General features: G+C 44.1%; 1 protein-coding gene across 1 annotated transcript in view; it reads right to left on the bottom strand.

Moving 5' to 3' along the window:
• Window positions 1-20,079, bottom strand: part of LOC135375721 (conserved oligomeric Golgi complex subunit 2-like) — a 32,354-nt gene that overhangs the window by 1,936 nt on the left and 10,339 nt on the right. The window contains exons 9-16 of the mRNA XM_064608377.1: window positions 12,816-13,085; window positions 12,667-12,728; window positions 12,355-12,539; window positions 9,643-9,780; window positions 6,823-6,898; window positions 5,946-6,091; window positions 3,308-3,444; window positions 567-735 (exon numbers count right to left, since the gene is read on the bottom strand). Of these exons, the coding sequence (XP_064464447.1) occupies window positions 567-735; window positions 3,308-3,444; window positions 5,946-6,091; window positions 6,823-6,898; window positions 9,643-9,780; window positions 12,355-12,539; window positions 12,667-12,728; window positions 12,816-13,085 (1,183 nt within the window). The remainder of the gene's footprint in view (window positions 1-566; window positions 736-3,307; window positions 3,445-5,945; window positions 6,092-6,822; window positions 6,899-9,642; window positions 9,781-12,354; window positions 12,540-12,666; window positions 12,729-12,815; window positions 13,086-20,079) is intronic.

Genomic DNA, 20,079 nt, shown 5'->3' with positions numbered 1-20,079 from the left:
CAAACAAAAGAGTTTCGGGATCACCTCATTGCTCCTTTAGTGTCGCAAGAGATATATCCCGTCAGTGATGGTGGTCATTGCCATCGGGGCCACACTATCCACTGTGCAGCATTACTTATGCAAGAAAGGCCTCTGGATGCACCGCAGGGGTTGCTGTAGGTGGGCCATTCTGATTGTTGGTGGTTCATTTATTGCATTACGCCACCCACGTTAGACATGGTACAAGATGTGGCTGTCCTAGGCCACGGGCAGACATTGGAGTCTCCCTGAACTTATTTTGTTGCTCTTCTTTGAGGATGTACCCAAAACTATGCTGTACTTCGCATGAATTATACTGCGTGCACATAGCCTCATTATGTGATTGTTGCATAAACACTGTCTTTGTCAGTTACCTATGTTTTAGCAATACTCTTTACCTTTCCCTCTAGCCCTACCAGTTCAACAAACGAGTCACTTATGCCTTTTGAAAGTGTGCATTACTTGACGACTGTTGTCTCTGAGCCTTCAATTGTTCATCCTAGCTTAACTGCAGGCACAGTTTGATATTGGATGGTTTGGAAGGCTACCTTTTGGCTAAAGCATTTGACATCCAAGTAGAGTTGCAGACGGATCTTGTCGTCATCAGATGCAGCCCCCTCTGGCAATGGAGTTCGGTCCCTTCCCCTCTTCAACCTCTTTAAGCTGTCTTCCATTTTCTTTACAGATACCAACACGTCATTGGTGACTGTCAGATACCTATAAATGTCACAACAGAAAAATTCTTTCAAATATCATTACAGTCGTTAGTAAAACACATACTGAGACACACAACAGATCAGGTACAAGTGGCAGTATAGATAAGAATGCATAGCTTGAGCCAGGGGCGTCGGAAGAGCAAAGTAATCTACGACCGAAAATTTCTTCCTGCTGATTTCTCCCCGGGAGACGCCGTACTCTATGAGACCACGTGGCACCCCAACCATGGGAAGCTCGCTCCTGCCATGGAAGGACCCTACACCATGCTTCGCAAGATTTCACCTGTTAATTATGAAATGGACCGCTCCATCTTACCTCTTGGGCGGCTAACCGACATCGTCCACGTTAGTAAACTACGCCTCTACCATTCCCCTACTCACTTTTCTCTTGGAGGGGGGGGGGGGGGAGTGTGACGTATGAAAGAGGAGGTGCAGCGCGCGCAATAAACATACGTTCTTTCTCCGATTCACTGATCGCTCCGCTCCTTCGTCACATGAGGTGGGGACAAGGGGGGCGGGCACCCTCCTTGAGCTTGGGCTGTGGGGCCCCCCCATTTTCATGCATAGATTTCAGACAGGGTGGCTGATACTCCCCTATACAACATATTTTTACAGGATTTGTATATTCATCAGCATGAACTTTGATTACTAGTGGTAAGCTTTTTGATGTCAGAAGTATTTGTTACTGGCATGAATATATCTGCTGCTATGAGTAGCATCACTACCCTCTGACACAAAACACATTGCAAACCTAAATGTGGCTCGGCAATATCTGATTCCCATAATGTGCATCAGATAGTATAGAGAAAGACTGGCCATTGTCTAGGCAACTGAATGTAATAAGGTGAAGCTGTTTTCCATAGCACCATATTTCAAGTAATTCTGCACTGTGTGTAGTATGTGTCACTTTACTACTTTTCATTTGATTATGTTGTTATTATTTATTTTTATTGTACACTGACCGTTCTTCATGTACCAGTCCCTGAAACTTCAGCATGTCCCCCAGTGGTGAGGGACTTCTGAGGCCCGTGGCCTGAGCCAAATTGATCCTGGTGGCAACAACCTTGGTGCAGCATATTGCAAAGCGCTCCAACTCAGCAGAACACTGATTATTCCTGACCAGTGGAGTGGCTGGCTGTATACAGAATCCTATATTTTATTGGTGGTGGTAGCATCAAGGTAATGCTAAAGTGGTCATGCTGATGGGATCGGATCACACCAGATGTGCTGTCTCATGTTTCATGGGAGACTTTCAAGACAGACATTGGCGCAGTTCTGCTGAAGTACGCCCAAGATGCATACAACTCCTCCCTGCCTGTCCCACATCTGCACACTGTTCATAGTCACTGTGGATATGTGGTAATAACAAAACAAAAAAGTAATTGTCACTATTCTCCGAAGAAGGGCTCTTGTTTCAGAATTCTGTTGCAATGATGATTCGGCATTCCATTGAGGACAATCGGCCATGTCTCTTCTTGTTCTGCTCGATATTTCTTGTGTTCATTAAGTACTACTACATTGCAGGTTGTTACAGATGCATTAGGATGAAGGATGGCTATTGTAATCTTGCTCTTCTTTAACTTCTTTCACATCGTTTCACCACGCTCTTAGCAATCCACCAGTCATTGTTAGTGCTGCAACAGCGAAATCACCGGAATCCTTGACAGTTTCGAGTAGACACTTCACAGGTAGCCTTGTACATTTGTATGTATTAGTGAACCGCCTCTACAAGCCTTGGCGATCATTGTGTGCATCAGTCAATTTTCTGCTGCATTTTAGATGCCCAGATATTAGTTTGTTGTGACCACAAGCTACTAGGTTATAACGACCATGTCATAATCGGCAACCCCTATGAGGAGCCCGTCCTCACGATCTGCTAGGGGTGCTACTCATCCGCCCGCGAGATCTACATCATGATTGGAAAATAAAAAATTGAATTTTGAACGCGCAGAAGCGGACACTGACTACCATAGCAGACGACAGCAACAGCTCCTATGAAAACGCGTACAATGATGATGATAACCAACTTTAGAAAGAAGCATCTCCCGTGGAACATCCACCACTTGTTCAAAAATACTAAGGCAAGCTGAAGTACAAAGTATTGCAGAAATTGAGGAAGCAATAACCGGGCTGATGAGTAGTGTCACCGCTAGCTTCCACAGGTGGCGTTGGGAGGGGGTGCCTATGGCATGGTCGTTATAATCTAGGTCGTGGTTGTGACATGGAAACTCAGGTTTAGCCCAAAAATGAAGAATCCTACTCATGAACAAGTAAAATAGTCATGCGCGATAATTGGCAGTGACCCACGAGGAGCGACAGTACGGCACTGATAGTCCTGTGCCCTTGATCCTGTCTTTGTCTGTGTTTTCCATGTTTCCGCCCATGTTACTCTGGGCTGTCACCATGATGCACGCTCATGATTGAGCTGTGGGGAAGCTTTACATGGACATAATGATGCGTGCATCCATGTACGGTACAACATGCATCAGCAAATCTTAAAAACAAGATAAAATAACAAGGTTTCTCCCACAATGCTTTCTAGAGTTTAATTGGTGACAAATTTCCATACTTACTGCTGTGTGATCTCTTCCAGTACACTCCTCGTCCAATCTGCATTCCACTGTACTTTCAATGTCTCTGTCACGTGTCTCTTTAATTTCACCAGGGGTTCCAGAATCAGGTGAATGTAGCTGGAAGGCTTGGTAGGAACCTGAGAAGAAACAAATAAATACGAAAAATTGCAGCACTCCTTCAATATTCCAACCAAAGGTCCTTTACGCAGAATGCATATCCGTCAGCAATATGAAGATATCTGATCGAAAGAAGTGAAAGCGATTCAATGCACAATTGGGCAATGTGCACTAAAGTAGGCCACGTATCATTTATGTTTGAACAAAGTCACGTCAAAGCACAAATGGAATTCCAAGATTGGCTTTCGTGGGCTGTTAGTCAGTTGCAGGCGGGTTGTTTCATTTATAATCGAATGATGCCCGCCGGTCACATTTTTATTTCTCTAGAAAAAAATATACGTTATCCCACCCATAAAGAGATGCAAAAGGTGCCTGACTGCAGGTCTGTGCGATATTTTCTTCTCCGTCCACGGCGCTTTGAAGCAACCGGCGCGATTTCGCGGCTTAAATTTTTTCCAACTTTGTGACCTTGTATCTCTTGAACGAGATGTCCCATTTGAACGAATTTTTTTTTGCTGACAGAGTGGATGGTGCACGTCCCACCGTGGGCTATTAAATTTATATGGTCAACAGAAAAGTATACGAAAAAAATCCCGAAAAACGCAACAGAGAGCCTTTTTACCGCACGTTTGGAAGGTCATGGCCGAGGCCCTGGAATGTCACGGATGAAAAACAGACGAGCGAGACGGCGGAATAATCGGCGAACACTTTATTGAGCTGCTTAGTTGGTTAACATTAGAGCGATAGCTCTTAGACAGAACTAAGGTAAAAGAATAACGTTCCGACTGGGAGCTCGCAAGCTTTTATGCACAGCGGCGAACATTATAGAAAGCGCGCGTCGGTGGAGAGAAGGAAATACAGAAGCCTCTCCAAGGTCGTCGGCCCGTCCTTGAGATTCATGTGAGCGAAGGAGCAGACGCTCCAGAAGGATCGCCTGCCATATAGCGCGACGTGTCGCGGGCCGCAGCCCGTCGTTCGACGCCGCGTTGCCTGTTGTTGCGTGTGCTCGCCCCAAAGACGATACGTGGCATTGCCCCCTCCGTAGACGTGGCTTCGTCCCAATGCCAGAACCTGTGTCGGCTCATCGCATTTCGTTTGCACCCTGCGAAGCCTCGTAGCCAACGTCGTTGTCTTTAACATTGTCGTCGGCGCCGTCATTGATTAATGCAGCTGTCTCGTGGTTGTCGATGAGTATTTGCAGGTCACTGGTAAGGTTTTGAGCGTCGCAGCGGTCTGTATTGCTGTTCGTCGAGCTCGGAGACTGGTCGCATCGTGAGTCAGCAGAAGCATGCTGCTGCCCTAGAGTGTCTTCAATTGCAGCGGGGTGACTACGCGCTGAAGGCGGGAGGCGTCAGGTGAAAATCCGGGTAGACCCAGTCGTCAGTACGGGAAACGGTGGCAGACCCGGGTAGCTTCTTCACAGTGGTAGCAGAGCGGCCTCAAGTCTGACGTTTGCCGTACGTCTGTCTAGTCATGAGTAAAATCTTGCAGCCAAAGAGATGACGGAGACACAACGGTAGAAACACACAACAGCGGAACTGCAGTTCCGCTGTTGTGTGTTGCGTATTGTGTGTAGCGCGACGTGTCGCGGGCCGCAGCCCGTCGTTCGACGCCTCATTGCCTGTTGTTGTTGTCAGGGTGTCGAACCGAAACGTTTTTCGTTCCGGTTCTATCATAAACGGTTCGGTACCGGTTCTGTTCCGGAGCAAAAAAATAACGGCTCATACCGGTTTTAACCGGTTCCATCCCTAGTGGGCATATGCATTCCCAGAAAAAAAAATCAATGTTGCAAAATGTAAACCCGGTTATTCCGCATACATTGCGTTTAATATTAATAGGCAGCTGAGAAGTAGCTCCTGGCTCCAGTTAAGAACTTTCGAAGAGAAACAATCCTGAAACAAAAAAAGACTGTCTGTTCAAAGAGGCTTTCTCGACGTGGAACGTCCATTGGAAGGACGATGTGGAAGGACGATGTCCATTCGTATATCGACATACATTCCACCGTAACCGTAAAGTATCCGTGATATGACTTCAGAACACACGACGTCAGTCTCATTCGCCTATTCGTAGTCCAAACCGGCGAAGTTTTTTCTTGGACCGAAAACCGTTAAATTATTTTTTTGGTTTCAGTCCAGAGCGAAAAAAACCGTATACGGTTTCGATTCTGTTACGGTTTCCACCAAAATAGCAGTATTTTTCGGTTTTGCGTTTCAGTTCACTCCGGCACCCTGGTTGTTGTTGCGTGTGATCGCCCCAAAGATGATACGTGGCAATATGCCCAAACAAAACAGGTTTTGTTCAGTGTTACCAGTCAGTCTTTTCATTTTTTGTCAGTGTATTGCTCTCTTCTCCAACAAACTCTCCAATTCTCTAACAAACGTCGGGATGATTCCGTATACTAGTTCCATTTTTAAAAAGGCTCCTTAAAAACTCTAATAAATACACGGATGAAAAGTACAACAAGTAGTATCACTACACATAACCAAGTCACATAAATCACGGTGAAAGTCAGCACACCCACCTCTTTATTTGTCCGTCGATAGAGTCGTGGAATGTCGTTGACAAGCTTCAAGTGGGAACAACAAGTTCTGGCTGTATCATTCACAATTCGCTTTGAGATATTTGGCTCTAGTTCCTTTAGGGCGATGCTGCATTCTGATATACTCTCTGTAAAATGTAGTAGCAATTTCATTCTACGTTACTGTAGAAGAACTGGTGGTGTTACATAAATTAGTATAACACTGATTGTCGTCGTTGCCATGATATTTCAGCAAGAACAAGCTCATCAACATTCACTCCTCAGTTTATATGTTATGCGAGGCCTTCCAAAAGGGATATACCTAACTTGCTCAGAAAAAGCAAGAAAATAAGATTTTTTTTTTTTTCATGTTAGCACAGCGAAGCAACTGTGGCTATGAGCAGCATACAGATGTGGACAGATTGAGAGATGACAGCAGGAAGGAGTGGGAGAGAAGGGGGGTCAGTATACATCCTGGGCCAACTGCAGGGGGAACTGTGCCGACATTCTCGAAAGTCTTTGGAAAACCGAGGGAAAACCTCAGACAGCACAGCCGGTGGTAGGATTCGGTTTTTACCCTAAGTGATAATGATGCATATCAGGGGTTAAAAACAGGTTTTACCAGGTTTAACCCTAAAATACAAGGGCCTAATGATATTCCACAGCATTTCTCACATCACTGGTATTGGCTTCTTTGGCATGTGCTAAAGCATGGGAAGGGATGCCAATGGCGTTTGAGAACCCTGATGAGTTCTAGTTCACCAGAATGGCTACATATTCATTACTCGTGAACGGACTGAAAGTACTTTAGAGTGTTTGGTACTTATTTAGGCAGCAAGAAAATGTTCCGCAAGAAGGTCATATCGATGCAGCATGTTACCTTCTAGTGCATTGAAACATGTGAAACCTTGACGTTGAAGCTTTGGTTTGATTATGCTGGTGAACAGGTACATCACCTGCAATAGAAAAACACGAAAAAGAAAAAAAGGTAAAAAAAAATTTACAAGACCTTGATACGCACACGGTCACAGTGTACCTTGTTACTGTTCAGGTACCTGAGACTACTTAAGCCTATTACTGAGACTATTTAGTAGGGCTTATGGTTTTCGGTGATCATATTTTCCAAGGTATTACGATGTAGGGTGAAGATAGGTGGCAAAGAGAGGCTATCTTGTTATCGTATGATGCTATAAGCCCAATCAACTTTATACTACAGAAATTTGGTTTTGCGTTCATTCTTGCAGTGTTTACGGAGTTCTCAATAATCATGATCACTGAAAACTGGGAGCCCTACTTAGAAGTGCTGGTGAACAACATATGTCTGGATAACAGTGCACTAAAACAAACTGAAGGCAAATGAAAGTGGATCTAAATGACCTCCTGACTCTAAATAACCAAACTGACCCGGTTACGTGGAGCAGCGTACCAATGTGCTCTTTTGCTCACCTATCCAGCTGCAAATTACATGTGCATTCGCCTGGTTTACACATGGGAGTGACAGAAGATAAGGAACCACCACAGAGAGTGCCCTTATCATGATGATGATGAAGAATGCACCGAAGCGTCTCTTCTGTCTGTTCTTTATCTTCCGTCACCCCCCGCGTGTGAATAAGGCAGATGAACACATAATTGGCAGCCGGACAGCTGAGCGAAAGAGCGCATTGGTACACTGCTCCACACAGAAATACGTAAACCGGAACCAATTAATTAGTTGACAAAATCACTAAGTTTTGACGTAGATTTTTTCCAGGAATATTTTTTGCTGGAGGTCCCGATCGGTAAAACAGAGGTTCTGAAAGCATCAGAAGTAAAATGTTAAAGTTAGGAGTTTTATAAAATTACTGAGCATATGCAAATGAGCCACACAACTCAGTTCAGTTCATGGACAATGTCTCAGGGATGATGACTGAAAGAAAGCTTTTTGATAATGTCACCTGTTTATGAATTATTCAGCAGAACGACCTTCGTGAAACACCCGGTATATGGGCGCAGAACTGTGTTGTGTGCACTCTACTGCTACAGCTATGCAGAGAACATTATCCTAAAAATTATTAGTACAAAATATCAAAGCAAAATAACTGTTACAACTCTTTATATCCATCTTGGCTTTAATGTGCACTTTAGAGCAATGTCGTAGATGGGCCATTCCACACCAGATGATCCTAACATACCGCTCGACCATCGCCGACATTTTTGTCATGAACACGCACACACAAACTTGCCGTGAACTAGTCGCATACAGTAAAACCCGCGTATAACGATATCCCTCGTAAAACGATGGTTCATGATTTTACCGTCAAACTATAATTGGTTCTATGGGGAAACGAACCCGCGTATAGCGATGGAGACCGTGGTTCCGAGTACTCGCATAACGATGTTGGACGCTGTCCCGTGCGCGTAACCACGCGGCGATTGTCGCCGCAATAAGATACAGTAGAGTCTCGATGCTACGAATCTCACGGGGTAGCGGAAAAAATTCATATCATCCGAAATTCACATCAAAAGAATTAAACCAAAATAAAAATTGAGGCAAGACTGCTCATTTTCCAATACTGTCAGTGAAAGAGGTAGGTGGTAATGCTTTTATTTAATTTAATAATTGGCTAATGCTGCTCAAATTCGCGAGATGATTCAAAAGGCCTAGCACGTGCTTTCCACCCGCGAGTCGCGCGACAGTGTTCTAAAGCGAGCTACTCTTAAAGCACGCAGGCGTTAGGTGAAGCCGACTTGCGGAATGGTAACGTGTAGTGTTGCCAGAAGTTGTTCTGTTATGTCGTCTGGTTCCCTCCACGAGTTCTGATCGCTGTTTTCCCAAGCCACTGTGATGTCACACAGCTTCGCGTTTTTTTTTTAGCATGTGTTTGTTTTTCTCTTTTTCTTTCTTTTTTGCTACACGCGGGGTGGCGCGCGACTTTTCGGGGACGCGCTATTTAGGTCGGCCCTCGTTTAACGATGTACCCCGTATAACGATGGAATTCGCGATTACTGTCAATATCGTTATACGCGGGTTTAACTGTATTTGCAGCATGAACAGAACTTTGACAAAGTAAAACCTTACATAGTTTTCTAGTTTCTTAGGAGCACATGGTGGAAGTATTACACAATCGACTCGCACAATTGTCGAGGAATGCATATCCCTGAGTTTTGGGGAGCAGTTTTTTTCCATTTCCAACAGAAATTTCCATTGCGAATAACAAACAAGTTAACAACAAATTAAACAGAAGAATTGCATGTCTCTCTTGTGATAGTTAATGTCAGAAAAATTACACTAAAGCCCTGAGCTACAACATGGAAACTTTTAGTGCGAAAGTCACATATTGTAAATTTTGCACAAATATTCGATATTCGATTCGGTATTCGGAATTTTTTCCCCCATTCGATTCAATATTCGATTCGACTTAAAATATTCAGATTCGCATACCCCTAATTATTTCTGTATCAAATAATAGCATAACCTTCTGATAGGAGTGATGGCTGTCGTACCGATAACGACTGTACAGTTCTCATTGAGGATACTATAAAATATTTTTCTGCCGTCGACATTTGTGGTGTTGGGTACTTGAAGTATGCCTGAGTACTTTTACCTCAGTGTGTTAGGTTAGTTACTCAGGAATGATGGTGAATGGTATCAACTAAAATATAATACGTATGTAGTAATGGACTCTGCTAAGAAGTGCAAATTCAACAGTTTATTTCATACCTTCTCGACTAGTAGCTCGGTGTCACAAGAAAGCAGCACCAATAAAACGGTTTCTGATGCTTCGTTGTTTGCTTGCCTTGGAGCAGTGAAACTGTCCGTGCTCTCAGGTACTGGGGATGCTTCTTTTCCTTTTTCACCCTGCAAAGGAGAAAGTCACACCTTACTGTCACAAACCCTAGTAGCAACGGTTGGACCACACCCCTAAAAGTCATAGAACGGTCCAGTATTTAGGCAGTATGCCTTAGTATGGTTTAGTTGACCGGTTCTGTATATTGTCTTGCATTGCTCTTCGTTCCGCAGTTTGAGGCAAACGAAAACAAGAGTGTGCCGTGCTGTAACACACTTGCACACCGTTGTATTCTCGCTTCGCTCTGAGGGATCCCTGCGCTTCGAGGGACCCTTCCAGTAGCTTTGGCAATGCATTGGGCACTCACTCGCAGTGCATGCACAATGCGCTGCCCAAGCTACTGGAAGGGTCCCTCAAAGCGCTGAGCCAGAATACAGCGGACAGGTTCACTTACATGAGAAAGAGAGAGAGAGTTCAGTTTCAGTGTACTATAGCAGAATTATATTCAAAGGTGGTTTTGCTGCTTTCTGGAGGACTGAAACTTAGGTTTGCAGATGTCAGCTGCATAGGCCTCTGTTCCTTGGAAAGTTTTGAATGCTTCTTGAAAACAGTTTGGAAAAGAAGAAAACAAATTTTTAATCTCTGATGTGACCTTTGATGTGACGTGGTCCACCACTTTACATCTGAATTGAAAAAGAACAAGTATATGAAGTGGAAATATGTGGGCCCTCATCCTCCAAGAAAAGCAGAAACGCTTTCTTCAGCAGGCAAGCTCATGGCAACCTTGTTCTGGGATTGACAAGGCTCTTATTCACCTGGAATTTCTTATCGCTCAAAAGAATATCAAAGCATAGTATATTATTAAACTTTGACAAATGAAAAACAGAGGCCAACAAGAGGATAAAAATTGCGTCTGATGGCAAGTGACACGAAACAGTGTCAAAATCATATGAAAGAGCAGATTCTAGGGTGAACAGATCAAGTGAACACATGATGGCAAGAGGAGCCGCTGAGTGCGATGTATTTAGTAGAGGTGCGCGAATCCGAATATCTGATGTCAAATTCAATGGGGAAAAAAATGCCGAATATTAAATCGAATATCAAATATTTGTGTAAATTTTACAATACGTGCCCTTTGCAATAAAAGTTTGCAATTTGTAGCCCATCGCTTTAGTGTAATTTTTCTGCCATTAACTGTCGCAAGCGAGACATCTAAATCTACTGTGGGAAGCCCCTATTCTTTAACTTTACATGATAGTGTTTCCAGCTTTTCAGCTGCATCTACATTTACTCGGGCAATTATCTTGATTTCAAAATTTGATGCCATGCAGTGGATGCTACACAGATGACATTGTAATAGTTTCTGAACATCCACAGGTCACTTGTGAAACAAACAAATTGGCATCCTGCCTCAGCTTCGAGATGAAAATCCTTTTGCTTCTTTGCTTTAGTGTGTATGTCTCGCCTAAGGATGTTGGATTGCTGAAATTTTGAATGTAACGAATGTCATAATTCCCCGCTGGTGCCGCTAAAGTGCATGTGGGAGGGGTGCCGCCCCGTTCTCAGGCGAAGTATACACAATGAACTTGGGCTAACGTTATCTCACATTAAACAATAATGGTCCGCCTGTGTTGTGTTGGTCCTGCAGCACTAGCGATTTCGTGAAGCAGACTTCACCTCATGCAGGGAAATGTCAGGTGGAGTCCACTTTTGGGGTGGTATTGTTCACATTCGTGGAACAGTTAAATATTTGGAAAAACCTAATGTTAGATATTCGATTCGCGAATCGAATACCTCGAGTGATTGATTTACGATTTCAATTTGAGAACTCGAATATTCGCACATCCCTAATGTCTTGCAATCATGCAAGAAGAAGCGAAAATACCCTTCAAGGTCTTGAAGAAGTTCTGTTGCGAGTTGCAAACAGTTATTCTTTTGTTCTACTGCAAAGCACCAACGGAAGCAATTCAGGAAATAAGGTGCTCTGATACGACCAACTTAATTATGAATTACACGTTTTTCTGCTTCTGAAGTGCCCAAAAGTGAGCCTCAAAATTGCATTGCCATTTGCAAATGCAAAGGGAGAAGGTAAGCAAAGCACCAAAAATGCCCAAACGAGTAGAGTAGTAGTAATGCCATGATATGAATTTTTTATTAAAGTTTAGTCCTGCGAAGGTGGCTATAAGCGTCGTACAGACACGGACAGATGGAGACAGGACAGCAGGAGGAGTGAGTGAGAGGGGGTTAGTATGTGTGCTGGGGAGACTTCAGGAGTAACCACGCAACATTTGCTTGAAAAGGGGGAAACCCAGGACAAGCCTCAGCCGGTGGTAGGACTCGAACCCACCATGTCCCAGTCTGCAGAATGACTACGACACTATCACCACCGAGCAGATGCTTTTATCCACTCGCTGGTCATGCCATGCAACTACCCAACGATCACAAGTGACAGGCGGATGTAACAAAGGTGACAACACATTTTCACAGCATGCTGATGTGACCGTACTGCAGCTGTTCCTTTCTCTCTCTCTTTCTCTTTTTTTTTTGTGTGTGTGTAAAGTACTGAGTTGTTCCTGACATAAAGTTGTCCCAAATCTAGCAATGTGCACAAAGAATGTAGCAAAAATAGCTCCAGTGGCTCTTACCTGTTTATTCCCTCCACCTTCGTCACGCAGGAACTCAGTCAACCATCGTCGATGCCTGCTCAGAAGCTGAAGCGTGAGCTTCCAGAAGCGATGCGCTAATGGAGTGAGGAACACATTCGGGTTCCAACAGCGTTGAAGCTGCTCCCACAAGACTTCATAGCAGCTTGTGTGGAACTCTGAACCAGCTGCACGTGACAATGAGACAATTACAGGCATGTGCATATATCGTTCACCAGTTAGGCAGGAGGCGCAGGACTAATGCTGCTCATACGTCACAGAAATTAGGAGACACACCCAGGAACATTGGCTTACCCTTACTGCACTGCAACGGCTGAAGGAGGCATGCTTCTAACTGAGATGCAATATCTTGGAACCTGCACAGTAACAAATGAAAGTTCTAGAACATAAAAAGAGCCATAGTCCATTGTCACTTTGCCTGCTCTTGCAGCTATTTTGCGTACCTCAGCTGAAAGTACACGGGTAAGTTCCACTTTGCCAAAAATGTCTGATAGGACGGCTGGTTCCGCAACCGGATTAACACCTCAGCAGTGCGGCATGCGAGCTCAAATCGGTCCAGGAACTCCATTGTAGAGGAATAACGTGCATGAAACTGGTCAGGGTTCCCTGCAGCGAAGACCAAAGGGGCTCTTGTCTCCAGAAGCATTGCCAGCTCTGGCCATACTGCATGGCTGAGGAAGTCGTACCCACTGACAGTGGATGTGTCACCCATTCTGCAAGTAGCAATAAATGATCAAGGGCATTACTGTTGAGGTCACTGAGTGTGTGTGTCACGATCCTAAAGAGGCCACTCATGCCTACACAGTTACGTCCAATAAAATAAATGTGCATTTCACTTTGTCACATATGACTGTGTACCAATCCTCATCAGTTCTAACAACTCTCTCATGTCTCTGGCCTGACTCTGGTAAGTACTCGACCAAGGAGGGATGCAGTACCTGATTTGTCGAGGAGTGGCTGGCTGCATGTGTACTTTTAGCTCCATTCAACAATCGCATATGAGCCCACACATAAATTATGTCAAATTGAACAAGTTAAAATCAGTGCAGTCGTTGTTTGTCTTTACTTGTACTGTCCTTTGTCATCCATATTATTGAGTAATAGTTGAAAACAAAAGGAACTTATCGAGAAAGAAATGCAGTAATCAGGGTTTGTTCACATGCATAACGATGTGTAACTTGAAGCAGAGAAAATCTCGACAACATAGAGTGGGTGGTGCTGGTCGCCATTTCCTAAAAAATTAAGCGCTGTTTACTGTGTCTCATAAGTAGGGAGTGACTTTTTCAGGTTAAACCCGATTCCGCCCAGTTATTTCCCCCTGAACTGACCTCCGACCAATTCGAATTAAAACCGATTTGTCCCCGAATTCCATTCACTATGAAATCCTCGAGTGACGTCGCCAAGTGTAACACGTGAAAAAATGGATCACTTACGTTCCCAGAAATACACCCATGTGTGTCACCACTGTCTATGTCTTCGGGGATTAGCGCTGGTAGGTCACATAAAAAAAAAAAAAAAAAAAAGAAGGAGAATGAAAGGAAAGGAAAGAACCTCATAGACAGGATGGAGGAACAAAAACACCAGATAACACCCGAAAGGCAGACATCAGATTCCCCCCTCCCCAATCTGAGAAAGGCATTTAACGCGGAGAAGTCACTCCCCTGTGATGTTGATCTTGAGCGCCTGTGAACTGTATATAATTAAATTGTTAATTCTTCAGACAAGTTAAATGGCCATCCCTGTGGCTACAACATGCTGTTCAGTACCCTATGCCCTTCTTTGTTCTCTACAGAAGCTGTTCCTCTGTTGTACGCAGTGAAAATGTTTGCTCACTGATGGGCAAAGTTCCCTCGATACTGATGCGGTCCAGAATAACAAGACAGAAATACATTGCGATCTCTAGGTTAGGTACCTTGTTGCACTGTCTACACGGAATATTTGTCCGAAAAGCAAGTTCACATATTAGCGAGACATAAATACACTGAAAAAGTTTGCCCATATTAACGAGGTTCGTAACGACGACGCACGACTGTAGTCCGAATACTTATCAACAAATGCTACCCATTTTTTTCTTCTTTTTTTGTGTATTTATGTGTACATGTGCCTGTTCACACACGCATATGTGATGAGCAACACTGTCGCTGCCCCTAGTCAACCCCGGACAAATCCATCACTGCTTCCCTTGTTGCTCACCAGTCGAATGCTTATCGTAGCCAGGCCACAGAAATGAGAAATCCGACAGAAGTGATCGAAGTTTGGTCCGCACCACGACGTAGTAGACTATAACGATTATGTCATAGGCATCCCTTCCCAGCGCCACATTTGGAAGCTAGCGGTGGCGCTACTCATCGGCCTGGATATTGCTTCCTCAACTTCTACAATACAGCTTACCTTAGTATTTTTGTACAAGCGGTGGATATCCCATGGAAGATGTTTCATTCTAAAGTTGATTATCATCATCATTCTACGCGTTTTCATAGGAGCTGATGCTGTCGTCTGCCACAGTACTTGTATATCCGCTTCTGCGTGTTCAAAGTTCAAATTTCCATTGTCCAATCAAAATGTAGATCTCGCGGGCCGATGAATAGCGCCCCTAGTGGATCGTGCGGATGGGCTCCTCATAGGGTTTGCCGATTATGACATGGTCATTATAATGTAGTAGATCGCGGTCCACACACTGTGCCCTAAATTCAACCCGGAGCGTGCAGCCGGCTTCAAAATCAGATTAAATTCATTTTCTAATGTTTTGAACTGCTTCAAAACGAAATATTACAGTGACATGCATTTAAGGCACCCATTATTCTGATTGCACCTTCAGTTCAACTGTGTTTCTTGTCAGGACGCCACCTTTAAAGTTGTCATTTGTCAGAGGCAGAAAACCCAACTGAACTCAAAGCAAAACCGCACCTCACGTTTACGCGCCAAGCGCGAGCCTCGTTCGTCACCGTTGACGGACGCTATAAATGAAACAGTGGAGAATAAATATAAATGAAACTTGGAGAATCTAGCTTTCAATTACAAGCTGCTGTTCAGCAAGCACAGTTTAGCGGTACTTCTGTATCGGCTATAGAAGGGTAAAAAGTCCAGCAAACCAGAAAGGAAATATGAAGCAAATTGCTTCTGTATCAGTTGTAAAAGGGTAGAAAATCCAACAAACTCGTAAGGAAATATAAAGCGAAGTGCTTGACAGGAGTACGTAGAAGGTGCTGACTATCTGGTGCATAACTCTGGTACCGTCCTCTTCGCAGAACCAAAGTGCCTCAAGATGAGAGCCGCCGACATTTCGAACAAAGAAGAAGAGCCTCTGTTTAAAATATCAGCGGCCCTCATCCTGAGGCACTTCCCTTGATATTCTGTATAGGTAGAGCCCGAAGTTTTAGCGTTTAAGGCTACGGTCTCACGGTAGCCATCTTGAATTTACTTACGGACTTGCTACGGTGGGGCGCCACCGTCGCGGTTTCCGTGGATGACCCCGTTAGGGAGAACCGCGCGCGATTCTCCCGACTGGACCCTTTGACCTTGAGTCTCTTCTGTATGCCACCGTACCCGGTGTTTATACGTGTGTAGAAGGGAGCATTGTCTCGTAAAAGCCTTCTGAAACTGTCGTGCAAGACGGCGAGTTGATTTTTGGTGGTTTGAGTAGCACGGGGGTAGCTGCCGCACGCGTAGCGTGTGACGAAGACTGTGCAAAATATAATATATTTGAGATATAAAAAAATATATATCTCAAACGCAAAATGGTCAAACAACCGTCATAAAAAATGGACGCAAATACTAAATAATTGCAGTCAGCTGTGAAGAGTCTGTTCACGTGCCGATCGGTAGCAGTTTTATCTCAATACAGCTTACAGAAACAGGATTTCTTGAAATGAATTATGAAATCACCACTTCTGTTGAAACTAGAAGTTCAACTCACAGTACGCACACAAAATGATAAGAATCAAAGGAATGGCATAACCGAAGTAAAATAGGGAAGTCGACAATTATACGCTATGTAACCTGTCCGTATTCCGCATAGTAGCGGCCGTGACTAGTAGGTGAAGATACCTTTTTTTTATATTCTATTTGGCTGCGATTCGTGTTATCGCTTTGTGAGATGACGAGAGGTGTGATGTGTAAAGAGGGAAATAAAATGCGGGGGGAAAGCAACAAAATTGACAGGCAAAAATATATTTCAATATATCTAGCGGTATCACATCTCGGGAGGCCCATGACTGTACAGTTTGTCAATTTAGTAGATGCATCAATTCGATTTGGAATTCGAACATTGAATTCCATATTTGATTAGGAAATGGAATAGGATATACGATTACTCGCTTCGGTGCTCAAAAACCCAAACATTCACACCGTCCTATGTATGGTGCTGCCTGCAGCGTCCATGCCATGTGACGTACCCGCAAAAAATGAATTCCGCAGTGTGCAAAAAATGAATTCCTCTCAAATGCAAGATGACGAAACAATCATAATAAAAAAGACATTGTAGTCAACAGCTTTTTGCTGTGAAGTTGCTTGTTTATGTGTTTTCACCTTTATTTCTATTATTTCAGCTTGAAATTATTTATAAAATTACCCTATGGAACTGAGCAGTCACGGAAATGGCATACTGGCATACACTGCGCACGGAAACTGACCAGCATCAATGCCCGTAATACGGAAATGGCATAAACGAAGCAAAAATAGGGAAATTGCGCGTTTTACTCTTAGACCCGTCTGTATTCCGCACGGCAGCCGCGGTGACAGTACCACAATGGGCAGTGCTGTAGTCGCTAATCGCTATACATGATTTTCATTAGCTGAGGAGCGGATGTGCTACGTTTCTAACCACTAGCGGAAAAGTAATTTCCGCCACAAAGCTTGGCAGCGGATTCGATGCTGCTACAGCTACTTTGTCGCTATTTCAGTGGGAAAAATGGAAAGAAGTATAACGTATCTCAGGGCGTTCCACTTGGACAAGGCGGAGCTGTGTCTTTAGCCCCACAATCCAACATGATCGGGTGATATGGTGACATTTTTCAATTTCTGCGCCAACCTATTCTGTCTAGAATCCTGGTTTCAGGGCTGGTATCGACGATTTTTGTGCTCATTGCTCCTGATTATAGCAACATGTAGTCAAAATGGGTACGTGTTTGCCACAACGCGAATACATAATTAGTAATTAGGAAGAGTGATATATCACACTATCGTTTAGAAATGAGTAGCGCCGCTTGTAATTGCGCTACTTTTTAGAGGAGTAGCGGGTAGCAGTAGTCCGCCACCTAAGTTTGGTATTGGGCGCAGTTATTGCTTTATGTGATGGTAAGACGTGTGTCCTTTCTCAGAGTCAAGTCGCTGATTTCGCTACTTTAGTTCAGTCTTTTCCGCCGCGTTAGTTTGCAGTGAAGTGATTGAAGTGATCGTCCTTCTTGCGAGCGAACAGAGGATCCCTCATGTAAACTTGAGAGTTCAGTTCAAGAAATTGGTTTCCATAAACTGATTTCAAATAAAACAGCATCGCGTGGCGAAGGTTCCTCACAGCAAAATGCCTGCAACACCATGCCGTCCCCTTGTCTACAAAATGAATTTTATCCTGGTTCTTGGAGCACCCGATTCTTGAATTTGAACTTGTTCTTGGCGAGGAACGGCGCAATCGTGAATGACAGGGGGACGGCTCTTTCTCTTTCTTTTCTCTGGAAGGATGGGGACGGGTAGAAGGGAGCATGGTACCTTGCAATTGCAAACAAGGAAACGGAGAGAAAGCAAACTGAACCCAACAGAGAAGTGTGTTTGAAAGACAAAAGAAGCGAAGAAGCTGACCCGCAGCTACCTGTCGTGATGATGTGCCCTGGCTCCATACTCCAAGGGCGAGATTTTGCACGCACCCCTGAACGCGGTGTCTGCCGCACTTCTCATGTCGCTTCTCGAATTGGAACGCTGGCGAAATTTGCCTCGAACGGTATCTTTATTTTCGAAAGTAGCATGAGGTAGACATGTTTCAGATGGAATTATGCCTCTGTGAAAGCTGCAACGTTTACCTCAGTGGAGCGGACAACGTCACGACCGAGTTGTACGTAACACGTGAAGATCGATTACTCGTTTAGTGAATTTGACTTCAATCAGTCTTCTGCGAGCAAGTAATTTTTCTAGGTAAAATGAATATAATTTTGACTGATCAGTTACACGACGAAGTGATTACTCCGTTTTGCATAGTCTAAAGTTCCGCCAAGAGCCTCTCTCCCGCCATTCCAGTGCGAATATATTTGCTTTGAGTGTATTTCTCGATGCTGTTTGATCATCCTTGCTCCGGCGTGACCTGGTTATATCGTACACAACGACGTCGCGACGGGCACTGTTCTGATCACGTGGGCGGTAACGACGAAAGTAACGCGTTCCATCTTTATCTGGTAACGTACCACATTTCGAGTCCAGTTATTCGTAAAGGTAGAAAATTTCTCACACAGTACAGGAATAATTTCAACAGAAAAGTAAAGGGGCCTAAAATAGGACTGAGAAAATACCTATCAAACCTGCACCCCGCGGGGGACGTAATTGTCAGGGTAGAACAACAACAACACACACCAAAAATAATAATAGTAAACGCTCTTCTTTGCTATCTAAATTTAGCTCGAACAGTAATCCGGAAGCACGAACAGAAACACGAAATATGCAGGAAAGATGGCAGCAACGAAATATGTTGCTTTTGCGAGAGAGTGATTTTCTAGGTAGTCTGATTACAATCCTGGGTGATCGAATACACGACGAAATGGTGCGCATAACGTGACAAAGGCCGAACTTCGACCAAGAGCATCTGCTCCACCATTCCAGTGTGAATGCTCAGTGGTGTTTGCTTGCAGTGTGTGGGTAACTGGCTGATCTAAGCCAAACTGGCTCCATGCGGTTGGTCCGGTGCTCTTAACTCCTGACTTCAACACATATGAATAAAGAAATCACATGAGGACAACGTGCCCACACGTGCCAATGTGCAGCCCTGCAGTACTACAAAAGGACGATTGGCGACCAGCATAATGGAGAATAATGCAACTCCTCAGCACGAAATTCAGCCAAACGGACACAATATAACCGTACGATCAACAAAAATACACGCGGCAGGAACCTGCGTATACGGAATCACGCACGGGGCCAACGTTTCGTAAGTCAGGGAGGTCAGAGAACAGAGAACCGCTACGTGATCACGTGATCAGCACATAGGAACCAGTGCCATCTCTCGGCAACCTCTTGCAACGCGAAGCTGCCGCTGGTTTCAAACGCGTACGGCAGGTGGCGCTTGTCACCATATTTTCTGCATTTCTGTGTGCGATTTTGAACCACGCTAGTTTATTTATTATTCTTTCATTTGCGATAAAACTTTGGACATCACTCCTGCTGATAATTACCTGCCCGCTGATCATATTTTCAGCCGAGAACAAGTACAGAATAGCTTTTTATGGCAAGTGTAAAAGTAGCGTTTTTTTCTTAAATTTGATAGGCAATAATCAATTAATGACGCTTTACGCGAGAAAAAAAGTTCTTGACTATCCTTTGTATACTGTGCAACGTCACTTTGAAAAAAGATTGACAGCGCTATCTCTTTTCGTGTTCGCATCATCCTCGATTGAAAAACACCAAAAATGGAAGATATGGTCGTCCTTCTCGCTTTATAACGCCACAGCTGATCATCACATAAAAAAACGAGTTCTTGGCTTAGCTTGCCCAAAGAACAAGCTTTCCAAC

This window comes from Ornithodoros turicata, unplaced genomic scaffold (assembly GCF_037126465.1).
Source record: "Ornithodoros turicata isolate Travis unplaced genomic scaffold, ASM3712646v1 ctg00000917.1, whole genome shotgun sequence".
Classification (NCBI taxonomy): domain Eukaryota; kingdom Metazoa; phylum Arthropoda; class Arachnida; order Ixodida; family Argasidae; genus Ornithodoros; species Ornithodoros turicata.
This window is presented reverse-complemented; position numbering and strand designations above follow the sequence as displayed.